Below are 23,301 nucleotides of genomic sequence, written 5' to 3'. Positions count from 1 at the left end.
GCGACGGGTGCGTAGTATGACAAAAGCGCCTAATGCGCGTTGAAGACGTCAAGGGCGTGAAGGAGTTCGCGTTTGAGGCTGCCGTCGGGAATGGCGTCGGCGAGCTTGCGAAGGGTCGGGGCGATGTCGAGGAGCGGGGTGACGTGATCGAGGCCGGCGTCGCCTACTCTCGAAGCACTCTGGGCGCGGTGAAGGAGCTCGGCGGCGATCCCGAGCGCCGGCTCTATCATCTCGGGCTCGATGAAGTCGTTTTTGTAGGTGTACTCGCATACCCGCGCCACTTTCGCGGGGGCGTCGTACTCCCACAATGACTCTGACTTCATCGACTTGCTCCGAGCGAGCGAGAGGCAGAGGTGGATGTTCGGCTCGTAGTTGGTGTGCTCAAGTGAGAGGAAATCAAAGAATCTCGGCGCGAGACCGATGTTGATTATCTCACGGCACAGAGCTGGTTCGAGCCTTGCGGTGCCGCTGAGCAGCTTGAGCGCGTACAGCGGGAACGGATGCTCCATGTCGATCAATGCCGAGCACATCGGGTACAGGTCCTGCATCAAGAGCTGGTCCAATCGATGCGCGATGATTCTTTCATCGCACCCACTCTGCGTGGCGATGTCCAAGTCCGCGCGCAGGGGCAGAATCAGCTCATAAACTAGCTTGAGCGCCGAAAAGCGCATCTCGGCGTTGGTGCTACCCTCGAGAAGATCGCACAGGGCGGGAAGCAGATGCTTCGTCACCGCATCGACCTTGTACACGATCTCATCTGTGCAGCTGTGGCAGTGCTCCAGTAGCTCCTTGACGCATACACGGAACTCTTCTCGACCGTTGTAGTCCTCTTCAAACTCAGCAGCTTCGATGTACCGAGCGATGTCTCGAACGAACGCGCTGTTGAGCATGCGCTGTCTCATCACTGAGGACTGCATCAAGTGGTGGATCACCGGGAACAGCGTGAACGGCTCTATCACTTGCGGACGCATGTTCCTCGACGCCGCCGAGCGCAAGCGAGCGATGTGTCGGAATATTATATCGTTCACCTTCGGTACGAGCGCCACCACCGTCACGATGAACGCATCACAGCAGTTCTGTAAATACGGATCATTGATCTGCTGACATTCGATCATCGGTAGCACGCGCGCTCGGCACAGCGACTGCAACCATTTCGGATGACCTCGTATCAGAAGCGCCAAGCTGAGCAATGATTTTGCTTTGATAACCGATGATTGACTACGCTCGTACAAACCGGCCAATATCGGAAGCAAGGTTCGCACTTCCATGAGCGTTGCGAGTAGACGCGATTTCTCATCAACGAGAGCCAGACACAGAAGGTTGAGCGCCGCTTGCTGCACCTTCTTCGAACGACGATCATCGAGCATCTTGATAAGCGCCGCACGCATTTCATCACTGTGGTCATCGTCACCAACAACGACATAAATAGACTCTGGCTTGACGCGCACGGCACTCGCTAGTGCGCTAGCCGCTGTGCCTCGAAGCTCGTCTTCTAAGCTGTCATCCATCACAATCGATACCAATATGTTCGCCGCTCGGCAAGTTGCAAACGCCTCCTGTATCGAGCCTGATCCTTTCTTCAGTATGTTTTCTACGCTCTTACACGCATAATGTCTCGTGATTTCATCAGAGTCATGCTCTATCGTCCTGAGGAAGACTTCGATAACATTTTGTGTGATGCCCAAAACTTGAGGTGCGTCCGCTCTCGCCTGATTCGACACGTAAAATGACAACTCTCCGAGCGCTGACATCGCTCGCCGTCTCACGCGCGGGTTTTCATCACTCACAGCTTCCGCGAGCACCTTTGCGGCATCTGTCTTCGCAAACTCAGACCCAATGAACGTGGCGTAACGCATCAGCAAGCCCAAGATGTTTGCCATCCGAATTCTCAGTGGCGAAGACTTGCTGCTCGCCAAAACCTTCACGAACATGGGCATCAGCGTCGAGTTAACGAGGACATTTGCGCTAGAATCAGACCTACACAACGTCTCAAAGTATGCCAAAGTATTCACCTTGTCCTGCACGTTTGCCGGATGTGCCACGGCGCGATAGATGCGAGACAAAAACGCCTCCCGCTCAACCTGCGACGTCGCCATCATTTCGTTGACGCTAAGCTCTTGGAACGGAAGTTTCGATGGATCATGTGAAGCGTCTCTTATGGCCTCAATTTTGTGATTCGAGACGATTGGACGCACGGTTAAATCGGAGTCCTCGTGCAAGCACAACTCCTTGAACTTTTCGTATTCTAACTCCTCCGCCGCCGCATCAACACGCGTCGCTTGAGCGCGACGTCTTCCTTCCGGCAAACCGAGAAACGCCGGTGTTTCCGCTGGTTGTAGCTCCTCGCTGCGCATGGAAGAAGACGTGTCCTCAAAGTCCTCATCCGCCGTCTGCGCAGATCGATTCGCAGATCGACTCGCGGACACTGGTGATCTGGAATCAACCAAAATTGCTTCTCCTGTCGTGAGCATGACCTTGGTCGTTTCATCGCTGCCTGACGGCGACGAGTTGTCCACTTCTACATCCTTTTCCATGAAGTCTTCAGTCGTGTCGGCGAAATTGTCCGATCTATTCTCATTTCCATAACTCTCTCGCATGGCTTGTCGCGGAGGCGATTTCGGAGCGACCGGTGCACGCTCGTCAACTTCTGCGTCCACGTCCAGGTCCTCCATGCCGTTCGGTACCGTGAAATTCAGCTCGGCATCCGGATGCTCTAATTCTACATCCTCGTGTCTGCCCGGCGGCTCGGCCAAATCGCCGTCTTCGGCGGCGGCGTTGTTCCCCGATCCGTATGATCCTACCTCTTCACGCTGCAAGTTGAAGCGAGCGATGCGAGAAAGCTTTGACGCGTTGACGCTCTGCCGTAAACTCGGCGTGAGCACCGGCATGAAAGACTCACGTACATCTAGAGATGTAGACTCGCGCGCGTTTCCTAGCATTCTGAATTTCATCGCAAGATCCTCTCTTTTGAGCATATCAGCAAAGGCCTCATACGTCGGCTGCGCTGGCAGCGTCACAGCGCCCAAATCTCGCATGTCCTCCAGATACTCTCCACCGCGCTCGCGCCAGAACTCGTGATTGACTACTTGATCCCACCTCAATCGCTGGTGTGGACGTTTATTTAACAACCCGAATACCAAACTCTTAAACGGCGTGCTGCAAGACGCCGGGAGCGGGTTCGGCTCGTGCTCCAAAATCTGCTCAATGAGCGACGTCAACGACGTGCTCGTGAACGGTGGTCGTCCGGCGGCGCACTCGTACAAGGTGCAACCCAAAGCCCACAGATCCGTCGCGTACGAGTGCACTCCCTCCGAAGTGAACATCTCAGGCGCCATATAACATGGTGTCCCTCGATGCGCCAGCTCCTTTGACGAGCCAGACTTGGCCGCAACGACGGTGACTTCCTTGCTAAGTCCGAACCCGCGTACTTTGAGGTTTCCATTTTCGTCCAGGAGCATGTTACTCGGCTTCAAATCGCAGTGAATCAACCCTTTACTATGGATTGTGCGCACACCAACAAACATGTCGCGAGCAAACTTCATGATCGATGGCTCTGGGAGCTTCAAATCTTGCGACAACAGAGTCAAAAGATCTCCCCCGACGCAATACTCCAACACTAACCACAAACTATTCCTCGTTTCGTAACAAGCGACGATTTTCAACACGTTTTCATGCATCACCGCGCGTGAGAAGAGGAAGTCACGCTTCACACGACTTCGCTGCCCCTTCTCCACCTTCTTTATCGCGTAGTACCGAATTGTCTTCCTCCGTCGAGCCTTGTACACCATGCTGTACTTACCCTTCCCGATCGCTTCGAGCGTGTGATAATCCTCAATCTTATAATCGCTCGGCATCGCGCACGTTACCGCTCACCAAACGCCCCCGCAGTGCGCTCGCACACCGTCAGCAAATCGTAATACCCCGACACCGCGCTCCGTAACGACCTCAACTCACTCGCCTCGAACCTACCCTCGACTTCCCACTCGCGCTCGCTCACTCTTCGATGCGTCACCGTCTTCGTGACGACGTCCGGCCGCAACTCCTTGTCCACGCCGAGCGCGCCCGCGATCGCCCTTGCCTCTCGTTCGCTCGCAAACGTCACCGTCACCGACCTAGAGACACTCGCAAACGTACCATCGTCAGTCCATCGTCCTCGAGAGCGCTCTGCGTCCCGTCACGCGCGTTCACGAAGACGATTCGTCCTCGACGCCGAAGATCTCGCTCGGTCCCCTCTCAACGCGCGATCCTCTCTTTGACGCGCTCCACGACGGCGCGCGTCCGTAAAAAACCGCGAGGGTCGAGAGATTTCGCACGCACGTCGCGAACGGTCGAGCGGTATCCAGCGGCATCCAGCGCGCCGGGCTGTGCGCGCGCGATGTCACGAAGACGACAGACGTGCGTCGTTTTTTGAATTTGTTTAGACTCGAAGAGCCACAATACGTCAAAGCACGCCGCGCGATCGAGATGATGACCGCGAGCGAGCCGTCGTGGCTCGAATCCCTCCTCGCGTGGTTCCGAAGGTTACTCTTCGGGGCGGAGATGGAGATGGTGGTGATCGGTGCGTCGTGGGCGCGAGGAGCGACGCGAAACGATCGACTCTTGGATTATTCGTGATGAATTCGAAAACGAGTGACTGACGAGGTGCGCGTCCGCGCGGCGACCTGTGAACAGGTTTACAGAACGCCGGGAAGACATCCTTTATAAATGCGCTCGGCGGTGGGGCGTTCGAGGAGGACATGATCCCGACGGTTGGCTTTAACATGCGAAAGCTCAGGTGCGGCGGCGTGAGCGTGAAGACGTGGGACGTCGGCGGACAGGAACGTTTTCGTGGGACGTGGGAGCGGTACTGTCGCGGTATGAACTGCGTGGTATTCATGGTCGACGCGGCGGCGCCAGAGACGTTCGAGACGGCGAGGAACGAGTTACATGGGTTGTTGAAGCGAGAGACGCTTCGCGGGATACCGCTGTTGGTGTTGGGGAATAAGAGCGATCTCGGGGGGGCGGTGAAGGTGCAGGAGGTGGTCGAGGCCATGGAGTTGAAGCGAGCGACAGGGCGGGAGGTGTGCTGCTACAATGTGAGCTGCAAGAATTCAACGAACATTGAGACTTGCTTGAAATGGTTGACACAGCACGCAAACTGAGACGACGATGCGCGCGCATGCGGGCGCGCGATGTACACGTAGCGAATATTAATTTCATCGGGATATTCTATGCATAACCACGTCTGATGTACTCCACCTCGACGCGGAACAGCGACCACTGGAAGCGTCGCGTGATCTCCGCCATGGTGACGAGCCATAGCACGCCGCTGTTGTGCCGCAGGTGCGACGCAAGCTTGTACGTCCAGACGATCCGCAAGACGAAATTCACGAATATCGCTCGGTAGTACACCCTAGGAGAACCATATATGCGATGCTCGCGCAGCCACAGCGGCGCGGACGTTTTCTCTCTGGCTCGTCGCGCTGGATCACCAAACATCGTCAGTGCCCAATCATGTTTGATGTCCCAGTAGAAGCTAAAAATAGTGTTCAAGACGCAGAAACCGATCCAGCGAGGGCGCCAGAAGTACACCCAATCGTCATGATCGATGGAGTGTCGAACACCTGAGATGATGATGACCGGAAACGCACTCATATACTTGCACGCGTTGTACAAGCATTTTTTGTCGCGCGTATCGGCGTATTGTCTAAGGCACTGCAGCAAGCGTATGACTGACGGAACGATCAGCACGGCTGGAATTGTCCAGCTCCTATCACCACACTTCCCGGCGCTTGTGTGAATCAGTATGATTCCTTGTCGCGCGCTGCAGAACACGCGCTCTATGTCGCTAAGAGATTTTGCCAGTGAGCAAAGAATGTCGGCAAAGAAGAAATCGGCAAAGGCGACTGGTCTCACGAGCGGGGTGAGGCAGTTGAATATCAGCCCGCGAAAGTACGCGCGTAGCTCACCGACACCCTTCGTCCTGGTGGGCCACATCGTGACCGTTATCGGGACAATGTACGTGACGAGTATCACTGCCGTCGCCGCGAACGGCTCGTCCACGTCGTACGTGTACAAAAACGCCAACATCGAGGCGAGCAACCCGACCGCGCTTGCGTGCGCGATTCTATACACGTTCTCGAACGTCACTGACTCGCTGTGCTCGACGCCGAAGCACACCAACGGCGACGGCGTCAAACGAAGACGCTGCCACACCCGCAGGTTGTGCCCCCACAGAAGCAGCGCCAACGTCACCACCGTTGGCGCCTGATAGTACACGTTCAGCATGTGCACCCTTCGCTCGTCGTTCAGCCCCCCGGCGAGGGCGATGACGAGCGTGATCCCGCACAGCCACGCCGCTGTAACGCCCAAGCCTCTCGGCCACCGCCGCTCCCGTCTCGCGATCCCACTCGCCTCCACCCCCGGTTCCGACGTACGCGCGATCACCGCGCGTTCCACCACCGTCGGCGATGCCTCCATGATCCGCGTCACCGAATCGCACGCGTTTCCTTAACCTTTGACGTCTCCGGTTCGCGCAGCGTCCCGCTCGAAAGATTCTCCGTGAATTCACCCACACCGCGCGATCTAATCCTTCTTCTTCAGCGCCTCTTCTCTGGCGTCTCGCATGGCTTTTCCGACCGCGGTCTCCCCTAACGTCTTCTCCGACGCCTTCGTCGCCGTCGACGCGCCGTCCTCGACCCACTTTCGGATCGTCTTCAGGTTGTGTCTCAACATTCTCGACGATTGCCGGACGTCCGTGCGCATTAACGACGCGATGGCGACCAAGCCGGCGGCGGTGACGATAAAGTTCGACCACGCCATCGGTTTCCGGTCGTTTCGTGCGCGCGTGCGGCGCTGAGCGTGGGGTGAGCGCGGTTTTTTAGATTCGCACGCGCGACGAACTGACGCTGGACTCCGCGACGCGCGCGCTTCGTGCCCGCGGTCAGGGCGAAGTCGTGAAGCGCGATGTCCTCGGCGTGGACGTCCGCGCTCAGGGCGAACGCGCGCGCGCAGCGCGGACGCGAGGCGAACACGATGACGCTGACGTCGACGTCTTCGCGGATTCGCGTCGTTCGTCACGCGTACGAGCGCACGGCGTCAACCTTGGGCGGCGACGACGCGTTCTCGAGTCGTACGCGAGACGTTTTCGACGCGCGAGAGGCGCTGCGTCGAGCGGATGAGGCGAGGGTGCTCGCGAGCGAGATCGCGGGCATCGCGGCGGGCGCGGGGACGCCTGGCGTCGCGCGCACGGTGAGCGCGTTGGAGTCTCTGACGCGATTGGCGGTGGATAGTGCGCGGAATTTCGATGCGAGTAAACCGCCGAGCGGGCCGGAGGTGATTCGAAGGACGTTCGAGGCGTTGGGGGCGACGTACGTGAAGCTCGGTCAGTTCATCGCGAGCGCCCCGAGCGTGTTCCCGAAGGAGTACGTGGACGAGTTTCAAAAGTGTCTCGACGCCACGGAGCCAACGGATTTCGAGACAGTGAAGCGAACGATCGAGCGAGATTTGGGGCGATCGATCGACGACGTATTCGCGACGATCGATCGCGAGCCGCTGGCGAGCGCGAGCGTTGCGCAGGTACATCGAGCGACGCTTCTGGGGAGCAACAAGGAGGTTGTGGTGAAGGTTTTGAAGCCCAACGTCGAAGACACGCTCAAGGCCGATCTCAGCTTCGTGCTCATCGTCAGCAAGGTGTTGCAGTTCTTGAATCCGGAGCTATCAAGGACGTCTTTGGTGGATATTGTCGGCGACATTCGAGAGTCCATGCTCGAGGAGACAGATTTTAGGAAGGAGGCGGCCAACGTGGCGGCGTTTCGCCGCTACCTCGAGGACGCCGGGCTAACGGATATCGCCAAGGCGCCGTACGTGTACGATCAATTTAGCAACAAGCGGGTGATGGTGATGGAGTACTTCTCCGGCGTCCCGCTCACCGATTTAGAAGCCATTCGCTCTGTGACTACGAGAGATCCGGAGCAAACTCTCGTGAACGCGCTGAACGTTTGGTTCGGCAGCGTACTCGCGGCCGAGAGCTTCCACGCTGACGTTCACGCCGGAAACTTGATCGTGTGCGAGGACGGTCGCGTCGGTTTCATCGATTTCGGCATCGTTGGCCGAATCTCGCCATCCATCTGGGGCGCGGTGCAGGCGTTCTTCCAGTCCACCGCCGCGCGTGATTACCGTCGCATGGCGCTCGCGCTCGTCACCATGGGCGCCACTGATGGTGACGTTGATATCGATAAATTCGCAGCCGATTTACGCCGAGTGTACAAGACTTTGGACTCGATCGAACCGTCCGTCATCGTCGAGCAAGACGACTACACCGGCGCCCAACGCGCCGCGGTCGCCGTCGATCAGCAGCAAGTCACCGAGCTCGCCGCCGATCTCATTCGCGCCGCCGAGGATAACAAGATTAAACTCCCGCGCGCGTTCGGCGTCCTCATCAAGCAGCTCATTTACTTTGATCGTTATGTCCAGCTCTTGGCGCCCGACTTGGAAGTCATCGACGACGACCGCGTCGCCTTCGTCGACGCCGTCGCGGTCGAAGTCAAGCCCAAGCGAATCGAATGAATTTAGTAATTTTACTGTTCTTTGCCCATTTTGCGCATCGAGCGAGCTCGCGCGCGCGCGATGCTGTCTGACGGCACGTTGCGACGCGACGCACCCGACGCTGCGCCCAATGCGCCATTCGTCGTCCACGCGACGATGGATCACCCGTCGCCCACGCACAGACCCGGACCGCCGAGCACCGAGGCTCGTGAGGTGGAGCTCGAGCGCGCGCGCGCGACGGAGCGCGCGTCATCGTCGGAACGAAGGATGTTCGAACTCGTCTGTGCGTACGCCGACGACGACGTCTTCGTGCTCGTGAAACCGACGAGGGCGTACGTGGACGACGTCATCGACGCCGTTCGCACCGACGGCGTCGTTCGCGTGATTCGCGACGCGCGCGAGGGCGGACGCGAGACGAAACTGTGCGGGGAAGAGGCGCGGTGCTGTCACCGATTGGACCGGGACACGTCGGGGGCGTTGATCTTCGCGAGGAACGGGAACGCGGTGAAGAGCCTGGCGGGGCAGTTCGCGCGCGGGACGGTGACGAAAAGGTACGTCGCGCTATGCGCGGTGGTGGACGACGCGGATGAAGGGACGTGGGGGAGTGGGGATCTTGTGAGAGTGGAAAGCGGGCACGGACGTGCGCGATACGGCTTGTATCGTTTGTACGACGTGAACGACGTTGATCGCGATTTACCGGGGAATAATCGCGTGAAGCGGTGTGTTACGACCATACGAGTCGAGCGCGTGGTCGAGGGTGTGGAGTTGGAGTACTGCGAACCGGAGCGGGACGGATCGAACGCGCGCCTGGCACTTGCTCGATGTTCGCCCATCACGGGACGCACGCACCAGATTCGTTTACACTGCGCCTCACTTGGACTCCCGCTCGCCGGTGACGTACGTTATGGTGGTCCAATTCGCGTGAAATCGTGCGCGAGCGCGAGTACGAGCGCGATCGGCGACTTACCGGGCGCGCTCTTACACGCCGAAGCGATTACTTTTCGGCACCCGAGAACCGGCGAAGATGTCACCGTCACCGTCGATCCCCCAGATTGGGCCCACATCGAATAGATCATTAGATTAGCCGTTAGATGAAATAGTCACCGCGCTCGGACCATCCTTACCGTCCCGTCGTCCGCGGCGTCCCGCTGCGCGTTCGTCGCCGCCTCAGACCGCGACTCTCGTCGCGATGGTCTCCGCCGTCCACGGCGTCATGCTCACCACCGACGTCCCGATCAAGCAGTACGTTCTCCACCTCGACGCCATCGCCCCCGCCGAGGGCAAGTTCGTCATCGCCGACCTGGACGAGCGCAGAGTGTTGATTCAACCGGAGCGCGCGGAGCAAGTCAAGCGAGAGATCGAGCGGTACCAACAGACGACGCAATACGTCGCGCCGAACGCGATGAGCAAGCAGTGAGTTCGATGTGCGCACTGTTTCTCAACGCGTGTCACCCCGTCGCGGATCGGTCGATCGATCGAGGGGACGTCGTCTCCGCGTCCCGCTCGCGCGAGGCCCCGTGCGCGACGTCAGCGAGTTGTAACATAGGACTAGCACCTCACACATCGACGCGCGTCGTGAGCGGTCGCACGCTCGTGAAAAAGTGCGTGTAACATCTATTCCACCGATCGACGCGTGATTTAACGCCGCGTGAACGATGTCGCACGAAGGGAAACCGATCACGTGTAAAGCCGCGGTGGCCTTTGCGCCCAAGCAACCGCTGGAGGTCGTCGACGTCGTCGTCGCTCCTCCCCAAGCGGGCGAGGTGAGGATCAAGATCATGTTCACCGCGCTGTGTCACACCGACGCGTACACCCTGGACGGTTTCGACAGCGAGGGGAAGTTCCCGTGCGTGCTCGGACACGAAGCCGCGGGCGTGGTTGAATCCGTCGGCTCCGGAGTGACGTCGTGCAAACCAGGCGATCGCGTGATCCCGTGTTACCAGGCGTACTGCGCCGACATCTCCGAGAACCCGTGCGAGCACTGTTTGCACCCGAAATCGAACCTGTGCCAGGCGGTTCGAGCGTGGACCGGTCGCGGGGTGATGAAGACGGATGAAAAGCCGAGGTTCACGCTCGCGCGCGACGGGAGCGAGATTTTTCACTTCATGGGAACGTCGACGTTTTCAGAGTACACGGTGGTGCACGAGGTGGCGGTGGCGAAGGTGAACAACGACGCGGCGCCGCTCGATAAGGTGTGCCTGCTCGGATGCGGTGTGTCCACTGGATGGGGCGCGGTGCACAATACGGCGGGCGTCGAAGCCGGGAGCACGGTGGCCGTCTTCGGTCTCGGCGCGGTTGGCTTAGCGTGCATCGAGGCGGCGGTCGAGGCCGGCGCGCGTCAAATTATCGGTGTGGACACGAACGACGAGAAGGAGGCGATCGCGCGCCAATTTGGGGCGACCGATTTTGTCAATCCGACCAAGTTTCCGGGCAAGGACACGCAGAGCGTCATCGTGGAGATGACCAACGGCGGCGTCGATTACTCCTTCGAGTGCGTCGGTAACGTCAACGTCATGCGAAGCGCGCTCGAGTGTTGCAGGAAGGGTTGGGGCACGTCCGTCATCGTCGGCGTCGCTGCTGCTGGCACGGAGATCTCGACGAGACCGTTCCAACTCGTCACCGGTCGCACCTGGAAGGGGACTGCTTTCGGAGGGTACAAGAGCCGCGTTGCGGTTCCGAAGCTCGTCGAAAAGGTCATGTCCGGCGGAGATAAGGCGAACCTAGACAAATACATCACGCATCGCATGAAGTTTGAGCAAATCAACGAGGCTTTCGACTTGCTGCACGCGGGCAAGTGTTTGCGTTGCGTGTTGTCCATGGACTGAAAACATTAAAAATCCAAATTAAAATATGCAATACAACCGTCACTTTTTAAGCGCACGAGCGTGAAACTCGATGTGATCGCGCATGAACGTGGAGACAAAGAAATACGAGTGATCGTACCCCTCGTGTAAGCGATACGTAACATCCAATCCCTTCGCCTTGGCGGCGTCGACGAAGCGCTCGGGATGGAGCTGCGTCTTGTAAAAATTATCCGACGCCCCTTGATCGATCAAAATCGGCGCCGAGAACCCCTCACACGACTTAACGAGCTCCGTCGCGTCGTGTAATTTCGCTTTATCCGACGACGCGCTCCCCAAGTACGCCCCTAGCGTCTTCTGTCCCCACGGACAATCCTCTGCTGTTGGATTCGCGATAGGAGCAAAGGCTGAAACCGAGGCGAACCGTCCCGGGTTCCTCAAAGCGATCGTAAGCGCCCCATGTCCACCCATGGAGTGCCCCGTGATCGAGCAAGCGTTTAAATTGAGCGGTAGCCCACACGCTTTCAGCGTTTCCGGGAGCTCATCGACGATGTAACTATACATTTGAAACCGCTCTGCCCAAACGCCTTCGGTGGCATCTACGTAGAACCCCGCGCCTTGGCCCATGTCGTACGCAGCGTCGTCCGGCGTCCCCTCCCCGCGCGGTGACGTGTCCGGGAACACCATCGCGACGCCGCGCTCGCGCAACGGACCGAACGCGCACCCTTTCTGCGCGCAGTTCTCATCGGTGCACGTGAGTCCACTGAGGTAATAGATGACTGGCAGTTGTTGATCGTCTGTGTCCGGGACGTACACGGAGAAAACCGTAGAGGATTTAAGGACACCGGAGTCGTGTTGGAACCTGTGGAGGACGCCGTCGAAGGCGCGGACCGTGGAGAGGGTTTTGGGTGGAGCGGGAGACATCGAGGCGGCGAGTGAAGTAAGCGAGCGTGCAGTTACAACAGATTAATCGGTTCGTGACAGACGGTTTTCCTCGGCGAGATCTTTCTGATAGCGCTCAGAGACGGTTTGTAGATCATGCGGCACAGTGTACGACGAGGCACCGATGAGAAGACCGCACGGGATCCAAAACAATACGGAAAGGAAGAAAGCCGACTCGCGACCAAGCATGTCAACAAGAAGGGCGACAATGAGTGGTCCCAAACCTTTTCCCAAGTCGTCGGTGAGCATGAAGAGGGAGAACGCCGTGCCTCGATTGATTGGATGCAAGACATTGAGCAATACTGCTCGAATGTTTACGCCGACGCAGCACACGATTATACCCGCGACGAAAGCGATGAGACCCTTTGTAGCAATGTCAAAGTCTGAGTTTCTGTAGTCAGCCAAGACCAGATATGCAGTCGGGAACACGCCGACGATCGCCGAGACGCCCATAAAGATTGAAACCTTTTGTGGCTCTTCGTTATACAATTTTTGGCCGTACCAACCGGCTCCGACAGTACCCACCATTCCTCCGACGCTAAACGTCACCAACAGCGCCGTGCTGTGCTTCACACCCAATCCCTTGTCTTGCGCGAGGTAGTCGTTAAAGAAGGTGTTAATCATGCTCCATGGAACGCATCCTGAGATACCTTGAGCTAAGAAGAGAGCGACGGTACGAACGGATACAATACCTCGCAACTTGTGAGTGAACCGCTTTGCCTGTTCGCCGAAATCCACGCGTGCGCTTGGTCGCTCAGCGATCGACGGCGTCGTCGGACGCGAGCGCACCAGGGACTCGTGGTGTTGACTGTGCTCTTCGTCTTCGATCGACTCCATAGCTCCACGCTTGGGTTCCTCCACAAAGAACATCAAAACTATTGCGACACACATCCCGGGTATCGCCACTACGACGAACGGGACGCGCCACCCATACTTCTCACCCAAAAACCCCGACGTCGCCTGCCCAAACACGACCCCGAGCGTCATCGCCAACCCTGTCACCGCGCTCATCTTCGTCCGCTCCGTCGAATCGAACAAATCGCTCGACAGCGAGTACGTCAGAGGTGCCGCGCCGCCAACCGCGATACCAGTCAAGGCTCGGAGCCAATAGAGCTCCCGAAATGTCGTCACCCATATCGCAAGCGCGTTCGGGCACGACCCCAGCAACATTGTCCAAGCGAATAATCGCGTCCTCGAGTAGTAATCCGCCAGCGATCCGATCAACACTGATGCGGGCGCGCCGAGCAGAAAAAACGCAAAAGCTATCTGTCCGCCGAGCTTGTAGTCCCTCTCCTTTTCATCCAATCCCAGGTCATTCGCGATCGCCGTGAGATTGGGCGCCAAGAGATTTTGATCAGCGAACACCAGAGCTAACCCGAGGCACATGACGGCGAACGTCACGTGCATCGTGCGGTTTCTTCTCGGGTTGGTCCAGAAATCAAAACTCTGAGCCGACGACGACCTTTTGATTTGCGTTCGTCTACTGCGCATATACGTTCGCGAGCTCGAACGCACCAACTCGAGAGTTTCCACCGAGTAAGCCCGTTATCCGCGCGAGAACGCCGTGCGCGTCGACGTGTGCGGACGTTTTTTAAAAAAATATTTCTGTTTTCTGTTACAAACAGCGCGAGCGTCCGACGTAAATCATCAATCGACATGCACCACCGACGCGATGACGAGCGAATCCGTGAATCAATTCACATCGCTCGCTTGACGTTATCCCTGAAGCTCTGACTCACGATCGCGAGCACGGGCCATAAGCCGCACATCACGAGCGGGTTGACGCTGTTCCCAAAAGTTGTCTTGGAATAGCCCAAGAACAGTTTCACGGCCACAAAGACGTAGATGATGGCCATGACGGGCGAACTAAAGGCCCACCCGACGAGCGGGAGGGACTGGAGCACCGGAACACCTCGAGTTCGGCAGCCGTGGCGTTGATGATGATTTTGATGATGACGCCCCAGCCGCGTCCTGGACGGGCGCTCGGCGTCGACGAGCGCGACGCGTGGGACGGTGCGCGAGCGCAGTGCGACGGCGGACGTCGACGGGCGCGACGTACGGGCGCGTGGGTGCGGAACAGGGGCGAGCGCGCGAACGGTGAGCATGGCGGCGACGAGTGACGATGGGGTGGGAGTGGCAGCGGATATTATAACAAACGCTTATTACAAGGAACGTCTTGGTCCTCGCGCTCGCTCTCGAGGTGCGCGCGAGAGCGAGCGCGAAGGGGTGGGTTTCTATTGTGATTTCGAATGCGGATGGACGTCGCTCGCGCTCATCACTCCTCGAACTTGCACTCCGCAGCTATGCGCTGATGCGCCGCCTGGGCGATGAAAAAGGCAAGGCACCACAGAGTGATCTCGCGACCGGCGTTCATGACCAGATTCACGAGTCCAGGGCCTGGGCAGATACCTGCTAAGCCCCAACCTGCGCCGAACATGGCAGATCCGATGATGAGTTCTTTGTCGATGTACTTGGCCTGCGTCGTGAATTCGCGCGCCATGGACGGACGGAGAATACCGAACACTTTCTTAGCGGCGTACGTGGACGCGATGACGACCGTGAGGGCCCCACCCATGACGAACGCGAGCGAAGGGTCGAACGCCTTGGACGTGAACGCCAAGAACCCGGCAACCTTGGCCGGGTTGGTCATTCCTGAGACGACGAGACCGAGTCCAAAGAAGAAACCGACGAAACCTTCACTCGCAAGTTCAAGCTTCTTCACCACGTCGGTGATCCCTCCGCCTTCGCGCTTGGCGAGTGCGTAAAGCGCGGCTTGGATCGCAACGCCCGCGGCGACGATTTTCCCATAGAGAATCATCTTTGCCTCGGGCGCTCTTGCGAGCATGTTGAGCGTCCGAGTCGCCTCCGACACGTGCAGCTCACCAACCGTACCGAACGCCGCCACCGTCGCCGCGCCGCACGCCATAAATACGCAAGTCGCCACGATCGACCGCGTGCTCAATCGTCCGATCCCGCTCACGCCGTGTCCGCTCGTGCAACCACATCCGATCGACGAACCGGCGCCCACAAGCGCTCCGGCGACGATTGCGCGCGTTCCCTCAACCATCGGCACCGCAGCCTGTGCCCCGAGCACCATCGGCGCCGCGTACCCGGCCGCTAATAACCCGAGCAAGAAGCTCAAAGTCGTCGCCGGCGCGGAGATTCCTCGCATCAACGCCTTAGTCTCGCTGCTCACGCCGAGATTCTTCCCAGAGTTCAATCGCTTCGCCACCGTCATGGCGCCGATCAGGACACCGCCCGCGAGCGCGGCGTCGGGGGTGAACAATAAGTTCACCATCGGCCCATGATGGTTAACGATGACCGCCTCGCGAAGCGGTTTACGGGCGATCGTGGACCGAGTGATATTCTTCTTAGAATTCACATTGGCGACGCGTTTCGTCGCGTGCACCGTCGGCTTGGACGCGCGAACGAGCATCGTACGCGTGAATGAAGGCTTTGCGAACGCAAATGCGAGAGGACGCGCGCGATGAAGCTGCGCACCGTGGACTGCGGGGGGTTGATTTTCATTTTTTTTCTGAATTGACTGACCCCTCAAGGTTGTTCAACGAGTCAGCGTGCTCGGCGAGTCTGATGGAACTCTCGAGATTTGTTCAATGACTCGATCAGTGCGATAGATTACAGGCGAGATCAAAGTGCGCGTGCAGTGACTAGACGCGAGCGATGAGGACATTTCGCAAGTCGCGCAAGGCGGCGTCGAGGGCATCGAACGCCGGGCGGTTGCGTATGGCGACTGGACGGAGTGAGTCAGAGACGCGACGGAGGCAGGCGTCGAGGACGCTGGCGCTCGCGCCGTGGTCGGCGCACGCCTTGATCGTGAGCGTGGCCTGGACGATGGCGGTGACAAGTTGGGTGACCTTGACCTTCTCGGGATCGGCGTCGACCGCGGCGGAGGCAGAGGCGAGCTCTTCCTTGGATACCACAGAGTCGCCGCTGAGGGGTTCCTGCAGACTCGGATTGATCGTCGCCGAGCTCTCGGTGCCAGCGCCGGTCGTAGTCCGGGGAGACGATGGGCGCCTCGCTAAAGATCTGGCGTTTGCGCTCACGGATGAACTCTGTGGATTAGAAATCACGCTCGATCGCGCCTGGTTCGTGCGAGAACACCATAAATTAGCGCTAGCTCTGCGAGGCGCGGTCGATAAGGTAGATATGCCTTTCGAGTGCCACTCGCACTAGATAAATTATAGCTGGAATCCAACATGAGGATTTACAAATTCGTCTAAAAACTACGGCGAGACGCACTCACGCCCCGGTGATCATGAGAGCCATGCCCTGCAACTGCCTCAGCGACTCATGAAGGCGAAGTTGTGTCTTAACCTTTTCCTGAATGCGTCGAAGGCTGTTATCAACCGTTGCGCTTGCGCCGACGTCGCTGCCGTAAATATCAATGATTCGGTTGGCGATGTTCACCATCTGCGCGGTGTGACGAGGCTTGGCGATATTCTTCTCGATGTACTCTAGAATTGGGAGCAGTGATTCGTCGTCGCGGTTCGCTAGCGCCTTTTGTAGACCGCCGCGTCTACCTACTTCTTCGATGACGGCGGCGATGACCTCTGAGCGTCTCATGTGCAGCGCCGCGTCCAGGGCGTCTCCGTATCTGAACTGTTTAAGCATTCGATCGTGCGCGGCCAGATGAATACGGCGCTGTCGAAGCACACGCGTCGCATTTGCCGCGGTCTTGGAGTTCTGTCCACGAATGAAGTATCGCCAGTGCCCGGCGTCTAGTCGCCTCGGCTTCTTGACTGTGTATCCCTTCTTCTTGCTCCGAACGCCTTGGTAACCGGAAGATTCATCCTTATTGCGCGGCGTCTTTCGACGTCGCACGCTTAAAACTTTGTTCGCCAACCCCGTCGCGAGGCAGTTCGCGTCCGGTGAGAGCGAACACGAGAGCACCGGTCCCGGGTACTTTATCGAGTGCGTCACCGTGAAGGTGTCGAGCTCGTGAATCTTCACGAAACCATCTAGAGAGCCGGTGATCATGCGCGGAGCCTTTGCATCGATGGCGCTGTTACCGGTCATCTCAAAACCAGACGCAAATGACGGCGGACCCGCGTCGTCGTGCACGTGCACGGTGGTGATGGTTTTCTGGTGACTTCGCAGTCGTTGGAGGAGTCGTCCACCACCGAGGACGTCCCAGACGCACACGTCCTCGCCACCCACGGACACGAGCAAGTTCCCGTTCGGATACCACGCGATGTCTTCTACCGGAACCTTGTGATCGAACGTCATCACCGCTTCTCGTCCCGCTCGAGCGTCCCAGAGCTTTACAGCGTGATCGTACGACCCGCTCGCCCAAATTTCCCCAGACGCCGGACTCCGCTCCAACGCTCGCACGTAATCCTTGTGCCCGTCGTGCCTTCGAACGCAGTTCCCGGTAGAAATATCCCATAATCGCACCGTCGCGTCGTCGCTCGCCGAGGCGAGATGGAGCTTATCTCCGCTCCATCGCACCGCTCGAACGGCGGCGACGTGCGCCGAAAACTTCCGCAGCACCGCCCGCGAGCCGCAATCGAACAACTGCACCACCCCTTGCTGCCCACCCACCGCGAGCGCTCGACCATCATCTCGCAACACCCCACTGTACGCCACGTCCTTAAACCTCGCGAACGTTCGCAATTTCCTCGCTCCGCTCGGCGCGTGCAGCGTCACCCGCGCTCCGCTCGTCGTCGCCAGCGTCGCTCTTCCACTCTCCATTCCACCGTACGACACGCTCGTCACCGCGTTCACCTGTTCACTCAACGTCGTGCTCGCGAAATTCCTCCAGTATCGCCACTCCGCCGTCTCCCGTCGCTCGAGCGCCGGGTATTTTTTCGTCGGCAGCTTTCGGTACTCCCCCAATCCTTGATGGAGAAAACCTCCGGCGTCACCGCGCGCGCCGTGATCTCGGACGTCCATCGGCGTCGACGCCTCGCGCGGACGACGTCACGGTGCTGCCGTCCCGCGGCGTCGCCCGGCGTCGAGGCGCGGTGCGGTGTGTCGCGCGCGTCGATCGGCGGGTCGGCGGCGGCGGCGCGCCGTTCGCACTGTTCGCCCACACGATGTGTACACATCATACTGTTCGCCCACACGATGTACACATCACACCGTCGCCCCACGACGCGATCGCCCCGCACGTCCATGCGCGCGTCGACCGCGATCGGGGCCCGTTTACGCGCCCGCGTCACCCTCGCGCGCGCCCGCGTTCTCACTCGCGTGGACGTCCGCATGTCCGCCGCGACGTCGAGCGCGTCGACGGTGACGAAAGATTTCTTCCTCGATGATTTCGCGTCGAGGCAATGGGACGACGACGGGTACAGTGGGACGCGCATCGCGTGCGATAAAGGGGCGTTCGTGCGCGCGGTGCAGGAGATTGTCGACGCGCGAGGGTCGGGGGCGCTCGTGGAGGGGTACGCGCCGTTTTGTAAACACGTCTTCGTGCCGAATTTCGTCGACGCGAAGGTTGGCAACGTGGAGATCACGCGGGAGAATGAAAAGTTGCTTCGATCGGGGTACGGCGCGCGATCGAGCGCGGAGTTGGCGGTGTTGACGAGGTGGTTCTCGGCGTCGGACGTGGAGGCGCCGAGGGCGACGCACTTGGATGTTATATTGTACTCGAGGGAACAGTTGGAGCTCGAGCGGGCGGCGGTTCCGAGCAAAGGCGAACGCGCGCCTCTGCCGAACGCGCCGTGGGGAATCATCAGCATCAAGGCGCAGAACGAGGATTACGAGACGCCGATGCAACCGATCACGATGATGCGGAACGCGCTCGGGCGCGAACACGGCGGCTCGGGGGTTCCGTTGGAGAAGGACAAGTACGACGCGAGCGTGGCGTATTGGTCTCGACACGCCCCGATCGTCGCGAGCGAGGACGGCGCCAACGGCGACTGAGCGCGCATCGCGTGTAACATCAAACAACGAAGAGAGTCAAGCAAACAAATCACGCGCGATGACGCGTTCACCGAAGCGATATCGATCGATGACAAAACGAAAATCTACGTCGGCGTCGTCGCTCTACGCCAACAGTTCCAGCACGGCGTCTCGTTTCCCCGGGTTCGCCTTCCCAGCCAAATCCTTCGCGCTCTTCCCATCCAAATCTACCACCGTCTTATCCGCGCCCGCCTTCAAGATCTCTTCAATCTTCGGCGTGTCCCCCTCCGCGCTGGCGAAGAGCAGGATGATATCGATCGGGTGCTTCCCGCTCTCGATCAGCGCGTTCATTCGATCGTACGTCCCCTCCACCGCGAGGCATCCCATGTAATTAAAGTAATGTTCCACGTCGTCTCGGTCGTAATCGTCTCGTCCCTGCGCGCCGACGATGCCCGCGGATTCGGCGTCGGGGCGAAATCGCGAGAAGAAGGCGAAGCATCGCGCGCCGTTCGTCACGCGAGAGATCTTCACCGCGTCGCGGCGTTTCGCGGCGACGCCGACGAAGGACGATCGCAACGTGACGCGAGAGACGGTGGAGAACGACATGGGCGGCGGTGACAGGGCGCGGGCGTGCGCGAGTGCGAACAACGGGTGGACGTTCAGACGTTATCCAGAGGTGGGCACAACCCTGAGGAGAGATTATCCGTCGAACGCGACGGGCGAGAATGAGGCGACGAGCGAGACGTTTCGATCGTGGAGATGGTTCAGATGAGAGATTCGAGGGCGACGGCGTCGAGCTTGGGGATGGCGTGGTAGGTCCCGCCGAGGGCGTCGGCGAGGGAGGCGCAGAAGCGGTCGCCGATGAAGTCGGAGTCGGTGTCGACGACGAGCGATTTCACGCCGAGTCGGCGAACGGCGCGGGCGACTTCGAGGCATTCGTCGCGCAAATTCTGACGCGTCGGTGCCCCGGGTCCGAGCTCGCGTTGACGCGATGCTGAGTTTCCTTGCGACCACGTGAGAGAGCGCGTGGGGCGGCCGTCGGTGAGTAAGACTTGACGCACCGAACCCACCGTGGATTTTCCGCGCCGGCGAGAGTTCACGGCGACTCGCGCGGCGACGGTGAGACCGTGCGCGAGTGGGGTGCCGCCACCGCACGGCATCACGGCGAGTCGTCTCGTGACGAAGATCGTCGAGCGCGTCGGTGGAAGCGCGACGAAGGCCGCGTCACCAGACATTTGGACCAACGCGACGAGGTCTCGCTTCGTGTAAGACAGCGCCAACAACCTAAAAACCGCCGCTTTAGCGACCGCCATCCTATTCATCGCCATCGAACCACTCGCGTCGACGACGAACACGGTCAATGATGCGCTCTTTCGCGAAAGCTTTTTCAGTCGTACGTCGTCCTTCGTGATGAAGATTCGTCGCGAGTCGTGCTCGGCTCGGCGCTCGCGGCGGAAGATTTGGTACGGCGCCGCCGCTCGGAGCGTCGCGTCGATCGCAATCTTTCCACGTATCTGACCCGATTTTGGGAACATCGGTTTCACGTAGCGTCCTCTCGTGATGTTGAAAACGTTCTCACCTTTCGTCCGTCCGCTCACGGTGCCTCGCGTCTTCTTCTCGGCAAAACTTCGATGCATGGCCCTCTCGAAACTGTCGATGAGAGACGAAACGTCGAGCTTGCTTTCATCGGGTTCCTGCACTTGAGGCTCCAGCTCGGAGTTTCCCACGTCTACATCATCCGTGTCGTCTTCGGCCTCATCCTTCTCCTCGTCTTCTCCTCGATCCGCAGGGGCTTGTCGAGCTCCCTGCGGCGGCGGCGGCGTCAGCGCGTCCTCGGGTGGATCCCTCGTCGCTCTCGGTAAAATCACGAGCGACACTGCGACGTTCACGTCCCCGTCGTTCACGATGAGCGAATGTCGGAGGGCGGCGGACGCTCTCGCGACTTTTGCCGCGAAAATATCGCCTCTGTGTCCTTGAACGCCTGCTTCGACTGCGATCTTCACCATGCGACACACCTGATTCTCGGGAAGCGTCACCTCGTGTAATAAAGCGCGACTGATCTCCAAATGCGCCCGGAGTTCGCTCTGCTCGTGCTCGTGCTCGCGCACGACACACCGCCAATCGTCTTGCCAAAGCATCGCGACGTCCAACGCCTCGATTCGAGTTTTCATATCCATCGCTGAATCGTCCGTAGAGCATATCATCGCGAACCGATCGACGACGTGCGCTCGCAACTCAGCCTCCTCGGGATTGAAGCTCGCGAGAGCCAAGCACTGGCACGGCGCCGTCACGCTGAGCCCTTCACGTTCGGTACGAACGATACCAGCCGCGATATTTGACTGTATCATCGCCAACAACGCGTCGTCGAGCAAATTAATCTCATCGACGTACAGCGCGCCGCCGTGCGCGTTCGCGAGTAATCCGCGTTGTAAAACCGTCGCCCCGCTTCGCACGCTCCGCTCGACGTCCACCGTCCCGATCACTCGATCCTCAGTCACTCCCAACGGGATGGAAACGAACGGCGCGTCGCTTCGCATGAGATCTCGAACGCTTTTGCACAAGATTGATTTCCCACTGCCTCTTCGCCCAGTGCAAATGATGGAGAGCGAGTCATCGATGCATCCGAGCAGCAGCGCCGTTTTCACCGCGGCGTGATCACAAATCGCGGTGAACGGGAGCGTCGGTGGATCGACGACGCGCGCGCGCGCGCGAACGCGCGCGCGAGGGAGCGACGAGGGCGCGCGCGCGAGCATGTGTCGTCTCGTTCGTCTCGGATGAAAAATGTCGATTCCTATTCCCGACGTTCAAACTATTCGCTATCTAACGCTCGAGTGACGCCTTCGGGACGGGTATGCGTTTGTCGTCGGTCCGCGCGGTCTTCTTCCCGCCGGGTGCGACGGGGGCGGCGGCGGTGCCGTTCGCCTGTGAAGATTTCTTTGATTTCTGTTTGTTTCTCCGTTTCGGCGCCGCGTCCAGAAGTTGCTTGTCGCTCTTGTTTTCCCCAGCGTCCGCGTCGCCCCTTTGCTTGGTCTTCTTCGTCTTCGACGCGCCCTTCCCGCCGTTCGCCGCTCGCTTACTCGCGCGCTCCTCCGCCGCCCGCTTCTTCCAAATGTACTCCAAGAGGGCGGTGGATTTCCGTCGCGCAGACTCTTGCTTGGGCGCCACCGCCCCCGTGGTGCGCGTCCGCGTCCGCTCGCTCTCGAGCTCGCTCACAAACTTCAAATACTCCGCATCGCTCTCGATCGTTCCCTCCAACGCGTTCACCGCGTTCGTCTCGCCGCTCGTCGACGCGTACCGTTCCCCGAACGTCCTCGGCGTCCACTGACTCGGCGCCCGCTCCACCGTCGCCCGCGTCTCCTCCACGCCATCCTCCCCCTCGATCACCCGTCCCTCCGAATCACGCGCGCGCACGCGAAACGTCGCCCCGTGGTACCGATCTCTCACCCGCTTCGCGATCTCCGTCGTCTTACACGCGACGTACGCGATCGACCGCGCGCGCATCCTTCGCGCCGTCCCACGCCCATCCACCCCCCCACGCCCTACCGTGCGATACCCCACCCAGTCAAAGAACGCGCTCGGTGGGTCGAATCCATCGCGCGCGAGCGTGCGTTCGAACGCCTCGCGCGCGAGACGGCTCGGGAGTGGACGGATGACGATCTTCGTCCATCCCGCCGCGATCGCGTCGTCGAGCGCGGACGCGCGCGGGGTCGCCGACCGCGCGCGGCGTCCTCGGCCGCGTCCGCGTCCGCGCCCGGCGCGCGCGGCGTCGCGGGCGTCCATCGCGGGCGTCGCGTCGTGCGGGCGCCGTGATGGGCGCGGTGGTGTCTTACATAGTACTATATGTAAGCTTAAGGTCCTGTGGTGATCGCGTCGTAGCGCGTTCTGTGCGTAAAGATCTGATGATGATTAAAAATAGCGAGCCTGTTGACTCTAACTAGAGTCTACACGTCATGAGTCATAACTCATCACTTATTCAAGACTCGGGAAGGCTATACAATCATATTTAGCCCGCAACAATCCTAACACACCCCCTTAGCCTTCACTAGTCTTTAACCGCTAGTGCTGTTGCTTCTGAAAGGTTGGATTTCATTTTGTTCGACCGATTTAAGGTAGTGTTCATACGTGTTCAACTTATCTCCGCGAACCATACCTTCTTTCATTCTCGCGT

General features: G+C 59.3%; 18 protein-coding genes across 18 annotated transcripts; 7 read left to right on the top strand and 11 right to left on the bottom strand.

Annotated features, from left to right (window-relative positions):
• Positions 1-29: 29 nt before the first annotated feature.
• OT_ostta15g01420 (Serine/threonine-protein kinase, active site) lies at positions 30-3,854 on the bottom strand (the record flags this gene model as incomplete). The annotated part of the gene is made up of 1 exon (XM_003083240.2): positions 30-3,854. One exon carries the CDS (start codon positions 3,852-3,854, stop codon positions 30-32), a length of 3,825 nt encoding a protein of 1,274 aa, XP_003083288.2.
• Positions 3,855-4,539: 685 nt separating this feature from the next.
• On the top strand, positions 4,540-5,141 carry OT_ostta15g01410 (Small GTPase superfamily, ARF/SAR type; the record flags this gene model as incomplete). The annotated part of the gene is made up of 2 exons (XM_022982397.1): positions 4,540-4,558; positions 4,672-5,141. The coding sequence occupies 2 exons, from the start codon at positions 4,540-4,542 to the stop codon at positions 5,139-5,141; spliced, it is 489 nt and encodes a 162-aa protein (XP_022841153.1).
• Positions 5,142-5,208: 67 nt separating this feature from the next.
• Positions 5,209-6,459, bottom strand: OT_ostta15g01400 (EXS, C-terminal; the record flags this gene model as incomplete). Its single annotated transcript, XM_003083238.2, has 1 exon — positions 5,209-6,459. One exon carries the CDS (start codon positions 6,457-6,459, stop codon positions 5,209-5,211), a length of 1,251 nt encoding a protein of 416 aa, XP_003083286.2.
• A 105-nt stretch (positions 6,460-6,564) lies between these two features.
• Positions 6,565-6,801, bottom strand: OT_ostta15g01390 (unnamed product; the record flags this gene model as incomplete). The annotated part of the gene is made up of 1 exon (XM_003083236.1): positions 6,565-6,801. One exon carries the CDS (start codon positions 6,799-6,801, stop codon positions 6,565-6,567), a length of 237 nt encoding a protein of 78 aa, XP_003083284.1.
• Positions 6,802-6,945: 144 nt separating this feature from the next.
• OT_ostta15g01380 (Protein kinase-like domain) lies at positions 6,946-8,547 on the top strand (the record flags this gene model as incomplete). The annotated part of the gene is made up of 1 exon (XM_003083235.2): positions 6,946-8,547. One exon carries the CDS (start codon positions 6,946-6,948, stop codon positions 8,545-8,547), a length of 1,602 nt encoding a protein of 533 aa, XP_003083283.2.
• A 135-nt stretch (positions 8,548-8,682) lies between these two features.
• Positions 8,683-9,597, top strand: OT_ostta15g01370 (Pseudouridine synthase, RluC/RluD, conserved site; the record flags this gene model as incomplete). Its single annotated transcript, XM_003083234.2, has 1 exon — positions 8,683-9,597. The coding sequence occupies one exon, from the start codon at positions 8,683-8,685 to the stop codon at positions 9,595-9,597; it is 915 nt and encodes a 304-aa protein (XP_003083282.2).
• Positions 9,598-9,715: 118 nt separating this feature from the next.
• Positions 9,716-9,943, top strand: OT_ostta15g01360 (TFIIH subunit TTDA/Tfb5; the record flags this gene model as incomplete). The annotated part of the gene is made up of 1 exon (XM_003083233.1): positions 9,716-9,943. One exon carries the CDS (start codon positions 9,716-9,718, stop codon positions 9,941-9,943), a length of 228 nt encoding a protein of 75 aa, XP_003083281.1.
• A 238-nt stretch (positions 9,944-10,181) lies between these two features.
• Positions 10,182-11,351, top strand: OT_ostta15g01350 (Alcohol dehydrogenase superfamily, zinc-type; the record flags this gene model as incomplete). Its single annotated transcript, XM_003083232.1, has 1 exon — positions 10,182-11,351. One exon carries the CDS (start codon positions 10,182-10,184, stop codon positions 11,349-11,351), a length of 1,170 nt encoding a protein of 389 aa, XP_003083280.1.
• Positions 11,352-11,390: 39 nt separating this feature from the next.
• Positions 11,391-12,251, bottom strand: OT_ostta15g01340 (S-formylglutathione hydrolase; the record flags this gene model as incomplete). The annotated part of the gene is made up of 1 exon (XM_003083231.2): positions 11,391-12,251. The coding sequence occupies one exon, from the start codon at positions 12,249-12,251 to the stop codon at positions 11,391-11,393; it is 861 nt and encodes a 286-aa protein (XP_003083279.2).
• Positions 12,252-12,293: 42 nt separating this feature from the next.
• On the bottom strand, positions 12,294-13,676 carry OT_ostta15g01330 (Major facilitator superfamily domain, general substrate transporter; the record flags this gene model as incomplete). Its single annotated transcript, XM_022982395.1, has 1 exon — positions 12,294-13,676. The coding sequence occupies one exon, from the start codon at positions 13,674-13,676 to the stop codon at positions 12,294-12,296; it is 1,383 nt and encodes a 460-aa protein (XP_022841152.1).
• Positions 13,677-13,966: 290 nt separating this feature from the next.
• OT_ostta15g01325 (unnamed product) lies at positions 13,967-14,374 on the bottom strand (the record flags this gene model as incomplete). The annotated part of the gene is made up of 1 exon (XM_022982394.1): positions 13,967-14,374. One exon carries the CDS (start codon positions 14,372-14,374, stop codon positions 13,967-13,969), a length of 408 nt encoding a protein of 135 aa, XP_022841151.1.
• Positions 14,375-14,544: 170 nt separating this feature from the next.
• OT_ostta15g01320 (Domain of unknown function DUF4341) lies at positions 14,545-15,705 on the bottom strand (the record flags this gene model as incomplete). Its single annotated transcript, XM_003083229.1, has 1 exon — positions 14,545-15,705. The coding sequence occupies one exon, from the start codon at positions 15,703-15,705 to the stop codon at positions 14,545-14,547; it is 1,161 nt and encodes a 386-aa protein (XP_003083277.1).
• A 245-nt stretch (positions 15,706-15,950) lies between these two features.
• OT_ostta15g01310 (unnamed product) lies at positions 15,951-16,463 on the top strand (the record flags this gene model as incomplete). Its single annotated transcript, XM_003083228.2, has 1 exon — positions 15,951-16,463. One exon carries the CDS (start codon positions 15,951-15,953, stop codon positions 16,461-16,463), a length of 513 nt encoding a protein of 170 aa, XP_003083276.2.
• A 66-nt stretch (positions 16,464-16,529) lies between these two features.
• Positions 16,530-18,182, bottom strand: OT_ostta15g01300 (G-protein beta WD-40 repeat; the record flags this gene model as incomplete). Its single annotated transcript, XM_003083227.1, has 1 exon — positions 16,530-18,182. One exon carries the CDS (start codon positions 18,180-18,182, stop codon positions 16,530-16,532), a length of 1,653 nt encoding a protein of 550 aa, XP_003083275.1.
• A 309-nt stretch (positions 18,183-18,491) lies between these two features.
• On the top strand, positions 18,492-19,154 carry OT_ostta15g01290 (Protein of unknown function DUF3228; the record flags this gene model as incomplete). Its single annotated transcript, XM_003083226.1, has 1 exon — positions 18,492-19,154. The coding sequence occupies one exon, from the start codon at positions 18,492-18,494 to the stop codon at positions 19,152-19,154; it is 663 nt and encodes a 220-aa protein (XP_003083274.1).
• A 123-nt stretch (positions 19,155-19,277) lies between these two features.
• On the bottom strand, positions 19,278-19,739 carry OT_ostta15g01280 (unnamed product; the record flags this gene model as incomplete). The annotated part of the gene is made up of 1 exon (XM_003083225.1): positions 19,278-19,739. The coding sequence occupies one exon, from the start codon at positions 19,737-19,739 to the stop codon at positions 19,278-19,280; it is 462 nt and encodes a 153-aa protein (XP_003083273.1).
• Positions 19,740-19,897: 158 nt separating this feature from the next.
• Positions 19,898-21,886, bottom strand: OT_ostta15g01270 (von Willebrand factor, type A; the record flags this gene model as incomplete). Its single annotated transcript, XM_003083224.1, has 1 exon — positions 19,898-21,886. One exon carries the CDS (start codon positions 21,884-21,886, stop codon positions 19,898-19,900), a length of 1,989 nt encoding a protein of 662 aa, XP_003083272.1.
• Positions 21,887-21,953: 67 nt separating this feature from the next.
• Positions 21,954-22,913, bottom strand: OT_ostta15g01265 (Regulator of nonsense-mediated decay, UPF3; the record flags this gene model as incomplete). The annotated part of the gene is made up of 1 exon (XM_003083223.1): positions 21,954-22,913. One exon carries the CDS (start codon positions 22,911-22,913, stop codon positions 21,954-21,956), a length of 960 nt encoding a protein of 319 aa, XP_003083271.1.
• Between the last annotated feature and the right edge of the window lie 388 nt (positions 22,914-23,301).

Source organism: Ostreococcus tauri (genome assembly GCF_000214015.3).
Source record: "Ostreococcus tauri WGS project CAID00000000 data, contig chromosome 15, whole genome shotgun sequence".
Taxonomy (NCBI): domain Eukaryota; kingdom Viridiplantae; phylum Chlorophyta; class Mamiellophyceae; order Mamiellales; family Bathycoccaceae; genus Ostreococcus; species Ostreococcus tauri.
This window is presented reverse-complemented; position numbering and strand designations above follow the sequence as displayed.